The sequence below is a fragment of the Artemia sp. Qi Xiang Cuo genome, chromosome 4 (genome assembly GCF_049724085.1).
Source record: "Artemia sp. Qi Xiang Cuo chromosome 4, ASM4972408v1, whole genome shotgun sequence".
Classification (NCBI taxonomy): Eukaryota; Metazoa; Arthropoda; class Branchiopoda; order Anostraca; family Artemiidae; genus Artemia; species Artemia sp. Qi Xiang Cuo.
This window is the reverse complement of record NC_142797.1, coordinates 55,040,026-55,059,993: the sequence shown is the minus strand read 5'-3', so window position 1 is coordinate 55,059,993 and position 19,968 is coordinate 55,040,026. Positions and strand designations below refer to the sequence as shown.

Below are 19,968 nucleotides of genomic sequence, written 5' to 3'. Positions count from 1 at the left end.
ACACACTGATTCCAGCGACGGCTCACCAGTTTCAGTTGGTACGCACGACCACAGCGCTGATCCTCTGCAGACCCAGCAGTACAAATTCCGGTCAGACCTTCGAAGCGAGTCAGCCCGTACTACTCGTCCGATTCCCGCTATCTACGACGGCCAGGTCGCAAGTGCTGCTGCCAGTGGGCTGAGTGCTTTGCCTCAGTTACCCTATAAGCACGTGAAGTCGTCCATGTACAGATCACGAAACAAGCTGATACCACCACTGCCCGCTGATACTATATCCGTACCGACGCCCTTGCCCCAGGCTTTCAGTGAGACGTCTGCAAACCAGAGATTCCTCCTCTTTCAGCTTCAAAATAACGCTGCGATTTGCTTTGCAACCGACGAGTCGTTAAGTCTGCTTGAACGAAGCCCGGAATGGTATATGGACGGCACCTTCGACTCAGCTCCTTCCCCATTCGGCCAGTTGTTCACCGTTCACGTTTTCTTCGGCGACAAGCAACTTCCCGCTGTCTTCGTGCTCATGGAGAGCAAGTCTGCGCAGCTTTACAACGACGTCTTCAGCGAGCTGATCCTACAGGCTGCGATGAAAGGAGTGACACTTCGCCCGACGACCGTCGTCTCTGATTTTGAGACCGGTCTGCTGACATCCGTGAAGCAAGTTTTTCCGGCCGCCAAGCACCGTGGGTGTTACTTCCACTTTTGCCAAGCAGTAATCAGAAACTTGGGGCGTCACTCAGTCCGTGAGCTGTACATGACCGATGCAGACTTCAACCTCTACGTTCGAAAGCTTCTGGCTCTGGCGTTCCTACCTCCAGCGATCGTCAGAATCAATTCTGGTCCAATCATTTCTCACATCGTTCGTACCTGGCCTTCGGCTCGTCCGTTTGTCACTTACTTCAGCCGTCAGTGGTTCGACCAATGTCCTCCTCATTTCTGGTCAGTCTACGGCATCCAGCGAAGGACAAACAACGACCTCGAATCATGGCACATGCGGTTTAACCGAAGAGTCGGTCGCTACCACCCGAACTTGTGGCAGTTTATCTCTTTCCTGAAGGAAGAACAAGCAGTCGTCGATTCTGCAAGGACACAGCTACTCCAGGGTCATGTCATCCATCGGACGAACAAGAAGTATGCAAGGCTGAACGAACGACTCGAAAAGCTGTCGACGGAGTACAGGGCTGGAACTCGAACAGCAGACGAGCTTCTCTTGGGTGTCGCACATAACATTTCGCCGGATGTGTGATATTAGCAGTTTTTGTTTGTATTTTTACCAATATATTAATTTGAATTATCCGTTTTTGGCACGATTTTTGGGTGATTTCGTTCCATTTCTAAACGATCGTTGTGAAATAACTCTAAAAAAAGAGCCGAATATTTCGACTTGACGAGCAAGCCTTCTTCAGCGGCAATCAGTTCTTACCCTATGAACGTGCGTAAAATCTTCACTTATATTCTTCACAAGCTTAACAAACGTTTAGCTTCTTAACTCTCAGTACAGAGTTATTTCACAACCATTGACCCAATAAAATCCTCAGTTTTGTTCGTTGTCTTCGTGGCAATAAATATTTGTACAGGTCAATGTGGCAGCAAACCACGCTTCATCCACCGCAAAATCACAATTTTGGGTTTGGCGCTCAAATGGTACTCCGTGGCGCTCAAATGGGAACAAAATTCCGTGGCGCTCAAATGGAACAAAATTCCGTGGCGCTCAAATGGGAAAGCGCTCAAATGGGAACACCCCCAAAAAGCTTTTGATTTAATCAACCACGATATACTATTAGAAAAGCTATCTAATGACTTTCAAGTTGACCCTTATTTAATTAGAATAATTGCGTCTTTCCTCTCTAACAGAACACAAGTCGTGAAATATCTGAATGTATATTCTGATCCCCTCCCAATTGATAATGATGTGCCACAGGTAACCCTCTTAGGTCCAATTTTATTTCTTACAATGATAAACAACCTTGGTGTTCATTTCCCGGATAGATGGAAATTCGTTGATGATCTAACTGTCTTAGAGACATGTTCCAAAAAATCAAAAAGTAACCCAATGAACATCTTGGAATCGATATCAGCCGAAGCTCTTACTGATGATATGAAAGTCAACTGTTCCTACTATTAATTTGCTTAAAACTCCCCCTTCTTTCTCCTGTCCAATCCCCCCTGAAATGTCTGTTATCACTATGAAATTACTGGGCGTTACCATCTCAAGCGACTTAAAATGGGATTGTCATATTAATGACATCTTAAAACGTGCAAATGCCGCATTTTCCCTCCTTAAACTCCTTAAAAAATTTAAATGCCCCAAGCCACACTGTTTGAGGAATTTTCTTGTTATTTGTACGCCCAACCCTTGAGTACGCCTGTCCTGTTTGGCATCCTGGCATTTCCATTGAATTGTCGGACAGAATAGAGGCAGTACAAAAAAGGTGCCTAAGAATTATCTTCAATGAGGGTAAAGTAACTTATATTTCCCTTCTTAGGAGAGCTAATCTTGTCACCCTTAAGGAAAGGAGAGCAAAAATTACCTTGCGTTTTGCTAACAATGCCCTTCATAACCCTCGAACAACTCCCCTTTTCCCTGGTCAATATTCACCCCTTCGACCCCGCCTCCCGCGTTCTGTGTCAACAAAAATCCCCCTTCTCGCCCCAATAAGAGTTTGAACCGAAAGATATAGAAAAACTTTTATTCTTTACATAGTTGACATTTTCAACCACTGAATCTCTGCTGCCCCCCCACCTCACTCACTCTTTACCTCATAGTTATTAATTTTAAAGCCCATTTTGCAAATTTGGAGGTTTTATATTTAAGTTTGTTAGACACGAACTAACTTATGTTTTTGTTTTAATTTTACTTTATCCCTTTGTTAATTTTACGAGTTTTCGTTTTTTTTTGAATTTTTGCTGAATTGACATTTGCCTTCTAATTTTATGTGTTCATTTTGTTTTTTGTTTTTAACGTTTTTACGTATTTGACATTGATCCTTTTATAATTTTCTGTTGTTGTTTGATTGTTTGTTTTTGTTGTTCTTTTTTTCGCTTTATTTGACGGTAAAGCGCGAATTCGGCCCTTTTGGGCTTGTGATAGCCGTTTTTCAGCAATAAATCTTATCTTATATGTGTGATATATATATATATATATATATATATATATATATATATATATATATATATATATATATATATATATATATATATATATATATATATATATATATATATATATATATATATATATATATATATATATATATATATATATATATATATATATATATATATATATATATATATATATATATATATATATATATATATATATATATATATATATATATATATATATATATATATATATATATATATATATATATATATATATATATATATATATATATATATATATATATATATATATATATATATATATATATATATATATATATATATATATATATATATATATATATATATATATATATATATATATATATATATATATATATATATATATATATATATATATATATATATATATATATATATATATATATATATATATATATATATATATATATATATTTATATATATATATATATATATATATATATATATATATATATATATATATATATATATATATATATATATATATATATATATATATATATATATATATATATATATATATAAGTAGTAAGGGCCCAATTACTTGAAAACCTACACGCACTTTCACAAGCCTGAGGCATGGATATGTGTGTGTACTTTCAAGTAATTGGGTTACCAGGGTCATTTGCCTATTACAATCCTGAAATATCATATGGAATTTGCTTGAAGCTATAAATAAAAGTTCAAATAGGGATAAAATCCTTTTAATAGACAGTGATGATAGAAATTCACAAAAATACCAGATATTTCGGTCACATATACAGTGACCGTCATCAGTAGTAAAACTGGGTTGGGACCAGTAGTGAAGTAAAACGTCATCAGTAGTGAAGCTATATACTTTGCGTACGCCCCCGTACCAAACAGGTTTTTCTGGTAGGTATAGTATGCTACCGGTCCTATAGGTAAACATTTCTGAGGAACGAGTATAATACATGTTTTTTTTTTTTTTTTAAAACGGTATTTTTTCAATGAATTCCATAGCAATTTTCAGAAGCCCGTGAATGTAGGACTGAAAGTCCAATTACTAATAAAGTTAGTATGACCGCCATTTTTTATCTGGTTAAGTGGGTATAATCTGGTTTGGTTTGTTATTGCGAGAGGATTACTCAATTTACATCTTAGTGTTAACTGGGGCAATGACTAAAGGAACATTTGAAGGTGGAGAAAAAAAGGGGTAATTAGCGATTGGATAATTTTAACAAGAAATGACCGAAAAGTGTTTTGGAGGAGATGGAATGAATGTGTATTGTATAATACACAAGTGATGATTTGCAGAGTGTTGTCAATTTTAAATAGTTTAGAAATAAAAAAATTAACAAAAAATGGCTGAAAAGTGTTTTGAGGGAGTTGAGTTGCACGAGGGTTGACTTGCACGAGGGTTCAGTTACATACGGATTCAGTTACACGGGGATTAGTTAAATGGGGTCGAGTAGCCCGGAGGTTCAGTTGTACGGGGTTTCGGTTATACAGGGGTTCAGTTACATGGGGTCGGTGCTCGCTATAATACACAAGTTCCATTTGAACAGCGTTGTGAGGTCCCCTACCACACCCCAAAGGACTCCGATCCCCCCATCCCAACCCATGTATTCGCGAAGTTACTCTGTGGTCGGTATAATACACAAGCTTTAGTTTACGAGATTTGCAAATTTTTTGCGAAAAGATACTTGCGTAAAGGTATTGCGATGGTTAAGAATGCATCACGGGTAATTAAAGAATGGGATGCTTGCATCAACAATACAAAGAATAAGCTCAGATACTTAATAGATTTGACGCTTACAAGAGACATTGCTATGAAGTTGGACTTTTTAGTCTTCGCGATTTTTTGTATTAACCAAAAGCTTTGTAAACGCTTAATACCCACAAGCATATGCTGGTCAAATTTCATCTTAAATTGCCAATGTATCTGATAGAATAATTTAAGTGTTATGATCAATTTCATAAAACCTATAATTTTCACATTTTTCTTCAATAAGTACCAATTACTTCAAAGAATTAATTCCAAATTTTTGCAGATAGGAGTTTAAAACTTCCAAAGTAGGATTATTGGTTTTTAGAGTTTCGATTACTATTGAGTCGTGTAACTCAATGTCACCTATGAAAAGATTCCTTTAAAAGAAATACTTCAAATTGAAAAAAGAAACCATAAGCAAATAATCTTAACAAAGTTTAATCTCTTCCAAAAGAAACTTAAAAAGTAAACGAATTCAACCCATTTTTCACTGTAAAAGTCCTACGACATTTTTGGGTAAATAAGAAATATAATTTCCCATTCATGTTAAACTTTTATTGAACAAATATTAGACAAATCTACTTTACTTATACAAGTAGAATTAACTGTCACGATTTCTGTCTCAAGAGGCTTATCCGATATTGGAATACGGTGTTTTAGAATGTGCCATTGAAGATGTATCGCTTGTGGAACTTATTTTTAGCCTCAGGTTCTTTACAGGGCTTCTGTCTTCTTCATTACCATCTATCTTTCCTTTTTCAACCGACCTCGTCGTTTCTGTAGCCTCAGAGTTTCTAAGTTTTCTTTTCAGCTTTTGCTGGGTTTTCCGGGTTTTCTGTTCTACTTTTCCTATAAGTGCTTCATCTTTCATATCAAGTGGAATTTCCTTCTTTGGTTCGCTCATTTCGCACTTGGAATGAAAGTCCACTTCGTCATAACGAGGATGTAAAGATCCTGAAGCCTGCAGAGCACAGGACTTTAACTCACTTTCTGTTAATTTGTTTATCACTATTGTAGAGGACTTCAATTGTCTCCGAATTCCAGGTATTTCAGCGAGGCTAATGAAACATCTTTCTGTCATTTTTTATTTCCTGAAATGGAAACAGAGATCATTGAAATATTGATCTTTTTCTGCATTGCCAAAAAATATTGCATTCAAAATTCTTTACGCTCTCATGAATTGTAATTAAACAAATATAAAATATTTTTCAACTAAAGTAAGGAGCAAGTTTAAAACTCATAACCGATTGAAGCTACTTTGTATATAAGGGTGGGACCCCCAATTTTCTTTTAAAAATTTGGAAAAAAGCCAACTTCACAATAAAGAGTAAGGAGTTAAGGATGAGACAGGCTTTTGATCTTTTACATAATTAAATAAATAAATAAATAAAAAAAAACTTGGGAATATTTTCATTCGAACTCAACTTGTAGGAAATAATCGAAGCAAACTCAAAACGAGAAAATCCCCTTTGTATTCCCAATTTAATTTTCTTTCATATGAATACTTTTCATTTTAAATTTAAAATATGGTATATTCTTGATTTTCATTCTAACTTAACTTGTAGGAAATAATCGAGTCAAACTCAAAACGAGCAGAAATTAACATAAGTTGGGTGCAAAATCCCCTTTTCAATTGCGAATTTTCTTTAGAAATTTGGAAAAAACCAATGAGCTGGCATGCCAAATGGAAACTTTTAGTGTCTTTTGGATACTTTTTTTTACTTTGAAGGATACAGGGACACTATTGAGTCGAAAAAGGAAACTTTTTGAAAAAAAAAGGAGACTTTTTGGACATTTTCCAAAATCAAAACCAAAGAGCTTTATTTTCTTCTTTTTTTGACTGCTTTTAATTTGTACTTTACTTTTAGGCTTTGGTAACGGCTTACAAACACACACACACACACACACACACACACACATACACACACACACACACACACACAAACACACACACACACACACACACACACACACACACACACACACACACACACACACACACACACACACACACACACACACACACACACACACACACACACACACACACACACACACACACACACACACACACACACACACACACACACACACACACACACACACACACACACACACACACACACACACACACACACACACACACACACACACACACACACACACACACACACACACACACACACACACACACACACACACACACACACACACACACACACACACACACACACACACACACACACACACACACACACACACACACACACACACACACACACACACACACACACACACACACACACACACACACACACACACACACACACACACACACACACACACACACACACACACACACACACACACACACACACACACACACACACACACACACACACACACACACACACACACACACACACACACACACACACACACACACACACACACACACACACACACACACACACACACACACACACACACACACACACACACACACACACACACACACACACACACACACACACACACACACACACACACACACACACACACACACACACACACACACACACACACACACACACACACACACACACACACACACACACACACACACACACACACACACACACACACACACACACACACACACACACACACACATCTGACACATTATCACACACATCACTATCACTACACACACTTACACACATTTATTATGTCACTATACACACAGCATGCACTCACACACAGACACACTTTTAACTGTCATTCAAATGAGCCCTACAGTAGGATGTCACGCTACTATCACTAAGCTTCAGCTGAAGCTAGCTTCAAACATTGAACCTAAAAGATTTATATTACCATAGTTACGAAGTGTCTATAGAATTGGTGGTCTTTAAAAAGACCGTTGGTTAGTCATGAGTGTGATGACTATTCTAATAATTCATCATTGTTTGTCGTCCACTCAGTATGATTCCAATCTATATTAGGGACTTGCTTCTTCTTCTTCTTAGCACATATCTGACACACATACTATCACGCACGACACGGACACATGTATTGCATACACACATTCACATACACACACACATACGACACATTCATCACTCGCGGGTTGTGTATCTACACGGAAATTTCTCACAACCAAAATCTTCCAGGTTGAATAATGGTATATCTGACTTGCATTTCTCAATTAAAAGTTTGTCAGAGGGTACATTCCCTTATGCATACAGTGCAGTTACGCACAAAAACACACATATCTCTCTAACTTCATCCTGAACATAAGATAAATCCTTCCCGTTGTTAGACGAGGGATGAATTGTTCTATTATGCAAATCCATGTTGTTTATAAAGTAAAGTGTACTCCTCCAGCTCTCTTCACTGTTTGTATGCATATTATAGTTTATCAGCCAGTGATAACAAGAGACCTCATGAAGATCAGTAGTCTTCAGTAGAAATGAGCACTCAAAAATTACACCACACGCTTATTTTTTCACCCTAATTTAATCACAGTAAAAAATTCCATACATTTTTGAACTTATATTTATAGAATGTGTATTTAAAACTTTTTAAAAGTCCAAATTAAAACTACATTATATACTAAAGAAACTGAAGAAATTAGCATCTAAAACAAGAATTTTTTATTCTTATCGAATTCAAAACGTCTAAAATCTCAAGCATGTGCGACCCACTCAAGCATATGCAACTCAAATATCATCTTTAAAACGCTAAGATATCTATTCAAGTAATTTAAAGCTTAGGATCAAAAGGTATCTGATCATCTAATTTAAAGATAAGGATCAATTCCATTACCGTTATAAATTGCTGAAAACTAAGTTCATAGCAGTATTATATTTAGAAAGGATCCTTTTAAGCAAAAAGGCAAAATATGTGTATTCGATGTGTTCATTATAATAATATAAAATATTTGAAACTTATACAATAGGAGTTTAGTTGCACGAGGGTTGAGTTAAAGCATCTTGGACACTTTTTACTTTGAAGAACACAGGGACACTATTGAGTCCAAAAAGGCAAAAAAAAAACATGCATTATACCCACTCATTCCGGTTTTTAGAGTCTTGGTTACTATTGAACTGTATTACTCCTTACTTACAGTTTGTTACCACGAACTGTTTGAAAAAATATTAGTTCTGAGACTCACTTTCAGTTGAAAAAAAAACTAGTCGCTCCTTATTTACAGTTCGTTACCACGAGCTTTTTGAAAAATATGAGTGTTGTTACTTACGTTCAGTTGGAAAAAAAAACTAGTTTTTTTTTATTTGATCCACAACAGCTTTTAGTCTTCATGATTTTATATTAACCAGGAGTTATGCAACAGCATGTGAGTAAGATATTCATTGTTTTTAGAGTTTCGGTTACTATTGAGCCGTTTTACTTCTTACACACAGTTCGTTAACAAGAACACAAAAATGTCATCACTCTTAACATTTAAATCCTGGCAAATCCAAAACACCGGTGCAGTGATTTTTTCAAGTGCGTTTAGGTGTTAAATTCCAATTAATCGGCACGTAGCATCAATAAAACCTCTAAATTTCTCCTTTTTCTTCATTAAGTATCAATTACATCGCGAACTTAATTCCGCATTTTTGCAGATAGGAACTTGAAACTTCCAAAGTAGGGTTTTCTCACACGCTGAATCGGACGGTATGATTTTGATTAAAGTTCTATGACTTCTAGGGGAGTTTGATTTGTAAAACTAAATTTAATGATTTGAAATCACTTATATATTTGAAATCAGCATAAAAATAAAACACTAGTGCAGTGATTTTTGCAAGTGCGTTTAGGTTTTAAATTCCAATTAATAGGCACGTAACGTCAATAAAACCTCTAATTTTCACCTTTTTCTTCATTAAGTATCAATTACTTCACGAAATTAATTCCACATTTTTTCAGATAGGAGCTTGAAACTTCCGAAGTAGGGTTTTTCATACGCTGAATCGGACGGTATGATTTTGATTAAAGTTCTATGACTTCTAGGGGGAGTTTGATTGGTAAAACTAGAGTGACAAAAACATTTTTCTTGGGTTGATCTAGGTTCACTTAGAGTCGCGCACTAAGCTATGTCTAGCGATAAACTTATTAGAGTGACAAAAAACATTTTTCTTGGGTTGATCTAGGTTCACTTAGAGTCGCGCGCGACTAGAGTGACAAAAACATTTTTCTTGGGTTGATCTAGGTTCACTTAGAGTCGCATGCGACTCTAAGTGAACCTAGATCAACACAAGAAAAATGTTTTTTGTAACTCTACTAAGTTTATCGCTAGACATAGCTTAGGGCACGACTCTAAGTGAACATGGATCAACCCGAGAAAAATATTTTTGTCACTCTAGTTTTACCAATAAAACTCCCCCTAGAAGTCATAGAACTTTAATTAAAATCATACAGTCCGAGTCAGAGTATGAAAAAATCCTGCTTCGGAAGTTTCAAGCTCCTATCAGCAAAAATGTGGAAATGATTTAGTGAAGTAATTGATACTTAATGAAGAAAAAGGTGAAAAGTAGACGTTTTATTGACGTTAAGTGACTATTATTTAGAATTTAAAACCTAAACTCACTTGAAAAAATCATTGTACTAGTGTTTTCTATTTATGCTGACTTAAAATATATAAGTGATTTTAATTCATTAAAGTAAGTTTTAAAACTCAATCTCACCCTAGAGGTCACAGAATTGTAGTCACAATCAAACCGTCAGATTCAGCATGTGAGAAACCCCTACTTTGAAAGTTTCAAGTTCCTATCTGCATAAATGCGGAATTAAGTTCGCGATGTAATTGATACTTAATGAAGAAAAATGAGAAATTTAGAGGTTTTATTGACGTTACGTGCCTATTAATTGGAATTTAACACCTAAACGCACTTGCAAAAATCACTGCACCGGTGTTTTGGATTTGCCAAGATTTAAATGTTAAGAGTGATGACATTTTTGTGTTCGTGGTAACGAACTGTAAGTAAGGAGCGACACGGCTCAATAGTAACCGAAACTCTAAAAACCAATTAATAGCTTACTCGCATGCTGTTACATAACTCCTGGTTAATACAAAATCGCGAAGACTAAAAGCTGTAGTGGATTAAATAAAAAAAACTAGTTTTTTTTCCAACTGAAAGTAAGGAACAACACTAATATTTTTTCAAACAGTTCGTGGTAACGAACTGTAAGTAAGGAGCGACTAGTTTTTTTTCCAACTTAAATTGAGGATAAGAAGTAATATTTTTTAAAACAGTTCGTGGTAACGAACTGTAAGTAAGGAGCGACACGGTTCAATAGTAACCGAGTCTCTAAAAACCGTAATTAGTGGGTATAATGCGTGTTTTTTTTTGCCTTTTTTGACTCAATAGTGTCCCTGTGTTCTTCAATGTAAAAAAGTGTCCAAAATGCTTTAACTCAACCCTCGTGCAACTAAATTCATTTTGTATAAGTTTCAAATATTTTATATTATTATAATGAACACATCGAAGAGTCATATTTTGCCTTTTTGTTTAAAAGGATCCTTTCTAAATATAATACTGCTAGGAACTTAGTTTTCAGCAATTTATAACGGTAATGGAATTGATCCTAAGCTTTAAATTAGATGATCAGATACCTTTTGATCCTAAGCTTTAAATTACTTGAATAGATATCTTAGCGTTTTAAAGATGAAATTTGAGTTGCATATGCTTGAGTGGGTCGCATATGCTTGAGATATTAGGCTGTTTTGAATCCGATAAGAATAAAAAATTCTTGTTTTAGATGTTAATGTATTCAGTTTCTTTAGTATATAATGTAGTTTCAATTTGGATTTTTAAACAGTTTTGAATACCCATTCTATCAATATAAGTTCAAAAATGTATGGCGTTTTTGACTGTGAGTACATTGGGGTGAAGAAATCAGCGTGTGGTGTGATTTTTGAATGCTCATTTCTACTGATGACTACTGATCTTTAAGAGGTCTCTTGTTATCACTGGTTTATAAACTATAATATGTATGCGTACAATGAAGAGAGCTGGCGGAGTACACTTTACTTTATAAACAAAATGTGTTTGTATAATATAACGATTCATCCATCCTATAACAACGGGAAGGATTTATCCTATGTTCAGGAGGAGTGTGTGTGTGTGTGTGTGTGTGTGTGTGTGTGTGTGTGTGTGTGTGTGTGTGTGTGTGTGTGTGTGTGTGTGTGTGTGTGTGTGTGTGTGTGTGTGTGTGTGTGTGTGTGTGTGTGTGTGTGTGTGTGTGTGTGTGTGTGTGTGTGTGTGTGTGTGTGTGTGTGTGTGTGTGTGTGTGTGTGTGTGTGTGTGTGTGTGTGTGTGTGTGTGTGTGTGTGTGTGTGTGTGTGTGTGTGTGTGTGTGTGTGTGTGTGTGTGTGTGTGTGTGTGTGTGTGTGTGTGTGTGTGTGTGTGTGTGTGTGTGTGTGTGTGTGTGTGTGTGTGTGTGTGTGTGTGTGTGTGTGTGTGTGTGTGTGTGTGTGTGTGTGTGTGTGTGTGTGTGTGTGTGTGTGTGTGTGTGTGTGTGTGTGTGTGTGTGTGTGTGTGTGTGTGTGTGTGTGTGTGTGTGTGTGTGTGTGTGTGTGTGTGTGTGTGTGTGTGTGTGTGTGTGTGTGTGTGTGTGTGTGTGTGTGTGTGTGTGTGTGTGTGTGTGTGTGTGTGTGTGTGTGTGTGTGTGTGTGTGTGTGTGTGTGTGTGTGTGTGTGTGTGTGTGTGTGTGTGTGTGTGTGTGTGTGTGTGTGTGTGTGTGTGTGTGTGTGTGTGTGTGTGTGTGTGTGTGTGTGTGTGTGTGTGTGTGTGTGTGTGTGTGTGTGTGTGTGTGTGTGTGTGTGTGTGTGTGTGTGTGTGTGTGTGTGTGTGTGTGTGTGTGTGTGTGTGTGTGTGTGTGTGTGTGTGTGTGTGTGTAAGCCGTTACCAAAGCCTAAAAGTAAAGTACAAATTAAAATCAGTCAAAAAAAGAAGAAAATAAAGCCATTTGGTTTTGATTTTGGAAAATGTCCAAAAAGTCTCCTTTTTTTTCAAAAAGTTGCCTTTTTCGACTCAATAGTGTCCCTGTATCCTTCAAAGTAAAAAAGTGTCCAAAAGCCACTAAAAGTGTCCATTTGGCATCCCAGCTAATTGGTTTTTTCCAAATTTTTAAAGAAAATTCGCAATTGAAAAGGGGATTTTGCACCCAACTTATGTTAATTTCTGCTCGTTTTGAGTTTGACTCAATTATTTCGTACAAGTTAAGTTAGAATAAAAATCAAGAATATAGCATATTTTAAATTTAAAATGAAAAGTATTCATATGAAAGAAAATTAAATTGGGAATACATAGGGGATTTTCTCGTTTTGAGTTTGCTTCGATTATTTCCTACAAGTTAAGTTCGAATGAAAATATTCGCAAGTTTTTTTTTATTTATTTATTTATTTAATTATGTAAAAGATCAAAAGTTTGTCTCATCCTTAACTCCTTACTCTTTATTGTGAAGTTGACTTTTTTCCAAATTTTTTAAAGAAAATTGGGGGTCCCTCCTATATATACAAAGTAGCTTCAATCTGTTATGAGTTTTAAACTTGCTCCTTACTTTAGTTGAAAAATCTTTTATATTTGTTTAATTACATTTCATGAGATTGTAAAGAATTTTGAATGCAACATTTTTTGGCAATGCAGAAAAAGATCAATATTTCAATGATCTCTGTTTCCATTTCAGGAAATAAAAAATGACAGAAAGATGTTTCATTAGCCTCGCTGAAATACCTGGAATTCGGAGACAATTGAAGTCCTCTACAATAGTTATAAACAAACTAACACAAAGTGAGTTAAAGTCCTGTGCTCTGCTGGCATCAGGATCTTTACATCATCGTTATGACGAATTGGACTTTCATTCCAAGTGCGAAATGAGCGAACCAAAGAAGGAAATTCCACTTGATATGAAAGATGAAGCACTTATAGGAAAAGTAGAAAAGAAAACCCGGAAAACCCAGTAAAAGCTGAAAAGAAAACTTAGAAACTCTGAGGCTACAGAAACGACGTGGTCGGTTGAAAAAGGAAAGATAGATGGTAATGAAGAAGACAGAAGCCCTGTAAAGAACCTGAGGCTAAAAATAAGTTCCACAAGTGATACATCTTCAATGGCACATTCTAAAAAACCGTATTCCAATATCGGATAAACCTCTTGAAACAGAAATCTTGCCAGATAATTCTACTTGTATAAGTGAAGTAGATTTGTCTAATATTTGTTCAATCAAAGTTTAACATGAATGGGAAGTTATATTTTTTATATACTGAAAAATATCGTAGGAATTTGCCAGTGAGAAATGGTTGACTTCGTTTACTTTTTAAGTTTCTTTTGGAAGAGATTAAACTTTGTTAAGATTATTTGCTTATGGTTTCTTTTTTTAATTTGAAGTGTTTCTTTTAAAAGAATCTTTTCATAGGTGACGTTGAGCGACACGACACAATAGTAATCGAAACTCTAAAAACCAATATCCCTACTTCGGAAGTTTCAAGCTCCTATCTGCAAAATTGTGGAATTAATTTCTTGAAGTAATTGATACTTAATGAAGAAAAAGGTGAAAATTATAGGTTTTATGAAATTGATCGTAAGACTTAAATTATTCTATCAGATACATTGGCACTTTAAGATGAAATTTGACCCGCGTATGCTTGTGGGTATTAAGCGTTTACAAAACTCTTGGTTAATACAAAAAATCGCGAAGACTAAAAAGTTCAACTTCATAGCAATATCTCTTGTAAGCATCAAATATATTAAGTAACTGAGCTTATTCTTTTTATTGTTGATGCAAGCATCCCATTCTTAAATTCCCAGTGAGTCATTCTTCACCAGTAAATGATCTTGCCTAAAATATCTTTTCACAAAAAATTCGCAAATCTTTTACAATCCCGATGAGTTCTTATGGTAACCACATATTAGCTTTACGAATACGTGGGTTGGAATGGGGGATCGGAGTCCTTTGGGGGGTGTGGTAGGGGACCTCACAACACTGTTCAAATGGAACTTGTGTATTATAACGACCACCGACCCCATGTAACTGAACCCCTGTATAACCGAAACCCCGTACAACTGAACCTCCGTGCTACTCGACCCCATTTAACTAATCCCCGTGTAACTGAATCCGTATGTAACTGAACCCTCGTGCAAGTCAACCCTCGTGCAACTCAACTCCCTCAAAACACTTTTCAGCCATTTCTTGTTAATTTTTTTATTTCTAAACTATTTAAAATTGACAAAACTGTGCAAATCATCACTTGTGTATTATACAATACACATTCATTCCATCTCTTCCAAAACACTTTTCGGTCATTTCTTGTTAAAATTATCCAATCGCTAATTACCCCTTTTTTTCTCCACCTTCAAATGTTCCTTTAGTTATTGCCCAGATAACACTAAGATGTAAATTGAGTAATTCTCTCGCAATAACAAACCAAACCAGATTATACCCAATTAACCATATCAAAAATGGCGGTCACACTAACTTGATTAGTAATTGGACTTTCAGTCCTACATTCACGGGTTTCTGCAAAGTGCTATGGACTTCATTGAAAAAATACCAGTTTAAAAAAAAAAAAATAAACATATATTATACTCGTTCCTCAGAAATGTTTACCTATAGGACCGGTAGCATACTATACCTACCAGAAAAACCTGTTTGGTACGGGGGCGTACGCAAAGTATATAGCTTCAAGCAAATTCCAAATGATATTTCAGGATTGTAATAGGCAAATGACCCTGGTAACCCAATTACTTGAAAGTACACACACATATCCATGCCTCAGGCTTGTGAAAGTGCGTGTAGGTTTTCAAGTAATTGGGCCCTTACTACATATATATATATATATATATATATATATATATATATATATATATATATATATATATATATATATATATATATATATATATATATATATATATATATATATATATGTATGTATATATATATATATATATATATATATATATATATATATATATATATATATATATATATATATATATATATATATATATATATATATATATATATATATATATATATATATATATATATATATATATATATATAGATTAACGCTGGAGCTAATTAATGATTTATGATTTTTTGGTGATTATTGATGAAAAAAATTTTAAAAGGTAAGATAGAAAGTGCTGGCTATGTGAGGTTTTGTGAACTTCCAATATAAATTCAGCCCACCCTTTCCATCACAGAGTTAGCTGCCCCCCTCCCCCTGGACAAGATGCTGCCTACGTCCATGCACTACAGTGCTAAGCATGCAAATTTGCGACTTTGATTGTTGTCCAAGGTGGAGGACTGTAAATCTTCAGTTATTTCGACAATGGCAGTATTACTGGTTTACTATTCATTTTGATTTAACGTCATATTTGGAGGAGTTTCGATTCTTGTGCGAAATTCTGAGAAGACAAAATTCTGAATCACAAATAATCGCTTAGTTGAATCTGAACAAAAGATATTGTTTTCAAACTAATGTCAACTGATGTAGGCTATATTTATAACTAGATATTGCTTTTAAAAACCTGTGTTTTAATTTTTGCTCTTTACTAGGTTGCTGCTACCGGTCTCGCCATGATGTGTTGTCCCAACCTAAAACGCGTGAAATTACCAAAAAAACGAGCAGGGCTATCCGTGTGGCTTCTAAAGACCATAACTTAATTTGTACTTTACTGAACACAATGCACTTTAACTTTTCTCTTATATGCCTTTAATAAATCCAAAGTTATTAAGACCTTCTGGAATGAATATCAATATATATTAAACTAAAGTATTAAACTAAAACACAAATTACATTCTGGTTTTTAGAAGGCACAGGAAGTGTTAGCCTTACTCCTGTTTGTGGTAGTTTCTGCTTGTTTTGAGTTTGACTTTGTTTATTTAGCGTAATTTTGTCTGTTTCGTTTCCCATTCATTTATTGGTGGTGATTTATGGTAGTTCTACGCATGAAAAGCTATTTCACTTTATTTGTGCTCATTTCTGGCTTTATATAGCTTTTTAATTTCCTTTGAAAATCTTTTTTTGTGGAACAGCTTTTTGAAATTAATTTTTCCTAAAACGATATCTATCACTCAAGCTTAGCAATATATTCCCGAGAAGAAACATCATATTTCAACTTCAAGATTACTTTTTTTAGGGGCCAGGAGGGGGAAAGGGCAAGTTTTGGGTAGTGTAGAGCACTAAAAATTATTTATTTTTAGGTTTATTAGAACCAATTTTACCTGCCCAAGTTCCTGTAGTAGCTCAACAGTGTTTGGCTGCCATTTTGGGTGGGATAACTACTACTACGCTGGTAAATCCACTTGACCTTGTTCGCACAAGATTGCAGGTACTAATTTTTCTTTTGAGTGACTTGTTTCATTTTCTTTTGAAAAATGTACGCACTAGGCTACGTATTATAGCAAAGGGAGGGGGAAATGTATATTAAGAACTCGCCTAATAACTCTCATACCAAACCTAACCAGGTTAGGGAAATCACGAAAAGCGGGTTTTGAAAATACCATTCACTTTTATTGGCCCAAGTGTCGAAAAGCAGCTCACTTAAATGTAACTAACATGAACATTTCTAGGACCCTTTTTGGACTCTTTTTTTGTAACTATTTTTGAACTAACTAAAGTACGTATATACACATTAAACGCAAGATCGCCTCACTCGCGGGCCAGTGTCAATACCAACCAACCAAAAGAGTGAAATTTAAAATTTAATTTGACGATATCCCGAAGGTAGAATCAGTGAAAAAATATTATGACTGAGCCAGCTAGTATTATGACTCATGCAGAAATGCCAGTTCTTTAAGCCTAAGTGTTCTCTTGGTCATTATTACGCTTGAAAAATTAATACATCTAAAGCGTAAATTGAAAGTATTTTTTATAGGAAAATTTAAAGCGCAGGAAAAATAACTTTACATATATAGGAAAAGTGGGACATTTGTCTGATAATCAGGGTGAGGGACCAAACACCATCCTCTAAGATAAATAACCAACAGTGTGCCACACTGATTTGCCACTTGATTGTAATTACTTGGAGTGGCATCTAAGAAACAAAATTAATAATCACTGAAAAAAAGATGAAAAATAGGGCCCTGGTATATGGGACAATACTAGGCTTCATGGGGAATTATCCCAACTAGACTTTTAACCTCCAACGGTGGAAAAAAAAATCCACATCTGAAATAAACCAAGACTTCCCAAATGGCGTCGTTTGAAATTACTTGACTACAGGTTCTACTGTCATTCAACATGTCTCCTATGTAAAAATATTGGTCCAATGAGTTGTATAGCCATCGAAACCAGGTATGGGAATTTGAAGAAGGGAATCCTCGTGATTAGCGGGACATAATCGTGCTAATATAGCTGTGCAGTTCTCAGGCCTTGCCTGAGGGAGGAATTCATACATCCCCCAACCCACCAGCAAAATGGAAAAAATAAAGAGGGAAAACTGGATAATCACTTATCAAGAATTTATAGCACGAGTAAATAACGAATTTTCTCGTTCTCTCGAATTCATATTTGAGAGAAACGGAAGATAGAGCCCTGGTATATGGGACAATACCAGGCATCATGGGGAATTATCCCAACTAGACTTGTAACCTTTGATGGTGGAAACAAATCCACATCTGAAATAAAGCAAGACTTCCCAAATGGAGTAGTTTGAAATTACATGGAGTGAAGGAAGTAAAGTGTCATGGGGATGATTTGAGCACAGGGGCATGGGGTACATATCTCAAAGAAACTTAAGGTAACCTCTTTTGGGTCCCAACCCGTGGGAGAGTCCTGCAGGGAATAAATGTCGATACCAAAACAGGGTAAGAAGGGGGTATGGAGCTACAGGGTAAAGGTTTAGTTGGAACAGCTAATGACTGGTAATGGGTGAGAGTACCTCCAAGGGACCATAGTTTGGAAAGGTGATTCCTTGGTAAGGTAGTTACAACGGGCCCAACAGTTATTGGTTGAGGGAACTGACTATCATGTTTGACCACCCGATGAGATTCTTCCCAAAGGGACCCCCCCCCTCTTGGGACTCATCCCCAAGAACTCTTCCAGAAGAGATTCCTCTCAAAGGGCTACTTCTGAACAGACTCTTCCTTACCATTCGAGGTCAAATACCCAAGAAAATTGATAAAACATATTCCAAACTCTTTCCCAGGCTTTCCCAAACGAACCCCAAATTCAATACCGCTCGGATTTCCCAGTGCTCGTTGTAGTCCTCCCGATTCTCCCCAAGCGAAAGAAGGTCTGCACCTCAGCCTTAATCTCTTTTCTTCTCCCGCAGTTTGGACTAAAACAAAGGCATTTTGTCTGAAATATTACTGTCCATGTGTCCACTATTGCAGACTGAATTTTCAAAGTAAATATCTTTTGTGCTCTGTCTCTGTGTGAGTGACTTTATAGCAGTGTTGCCACCCTGGCCTGGAAGAATTTACTGAATCTGAGAGGAAAAATTTACTAAACTGTATCTGTTCTTACTAAATACTCCAAAAAATTTTTAGCGCGTGCGGCTCCTGCCGCACGCGTACCATCAAGCCTCGATTTTTACTATGTGAGGATAATCAATAGGACTTTTAAATATTTTTCCTATTTTTCTCTTTTCCTTCCTTCTCTGTCTTTTTCTCTTTTCTTTCGTTTTCCTTCAAATAAACCTACTTCTGTCACTTGTCACTCGATTTTTTTTTTAATAAAACTACAAATGTCGTTGCATAGGCTGACAACATCAATTTGTTTGAATTACGGAAATCGGAATATTCCTATTCCATAACAAGTGTGGAGCTACTTCTGATTGGTTTAGGGTAGGAGTGGGTTGCGCAGTACAGAAGTAATATCCTTCTTGAAGAGTCTCTTTTTGTAACTCCTTCTTAAGTCTGTTACTAGACTATTTTCGTTCCGTGGGGGTCGGTCAAGACAGTCGGAGTAAGAGAAACAACAACCTGCTGCGAATTTTCATCGGTCAGTAAACTACTGTCCTGATTGTTCAAATCACTTCTCGCAGACTTGACCGTGTCGGACAAAAGTTGTCCGTTTGCGCCTGCAAGAAGTGAATTCAAGAGGGCGACAGTTGTCTCACC

At 36.0% G+C, this 19,968-nt stretch overlaps 1 protein-coding gene across 1 annotated transcript in view; it reads left to right on the top strand.

Moving 5' to 3' along the window:
• Positions 1-19,968, top strand: part of LOC148953253 (solute carrier family 25 member 44-like) — a 50,953-nt gene that overhangs the window by 23,890 nt on the left and 7,095 nt on the right. The window contains exon 3 of the mRNA XM_089087589.1: positions 17,107-17,234. Within this exon, the coding sequence (XP_088943715.1) occupies positions 17,107-17,234 (128 nt within the window). The remainder of the gene's footprint in view (positions 1-17,106; positions 17,235-19,968) is intronic.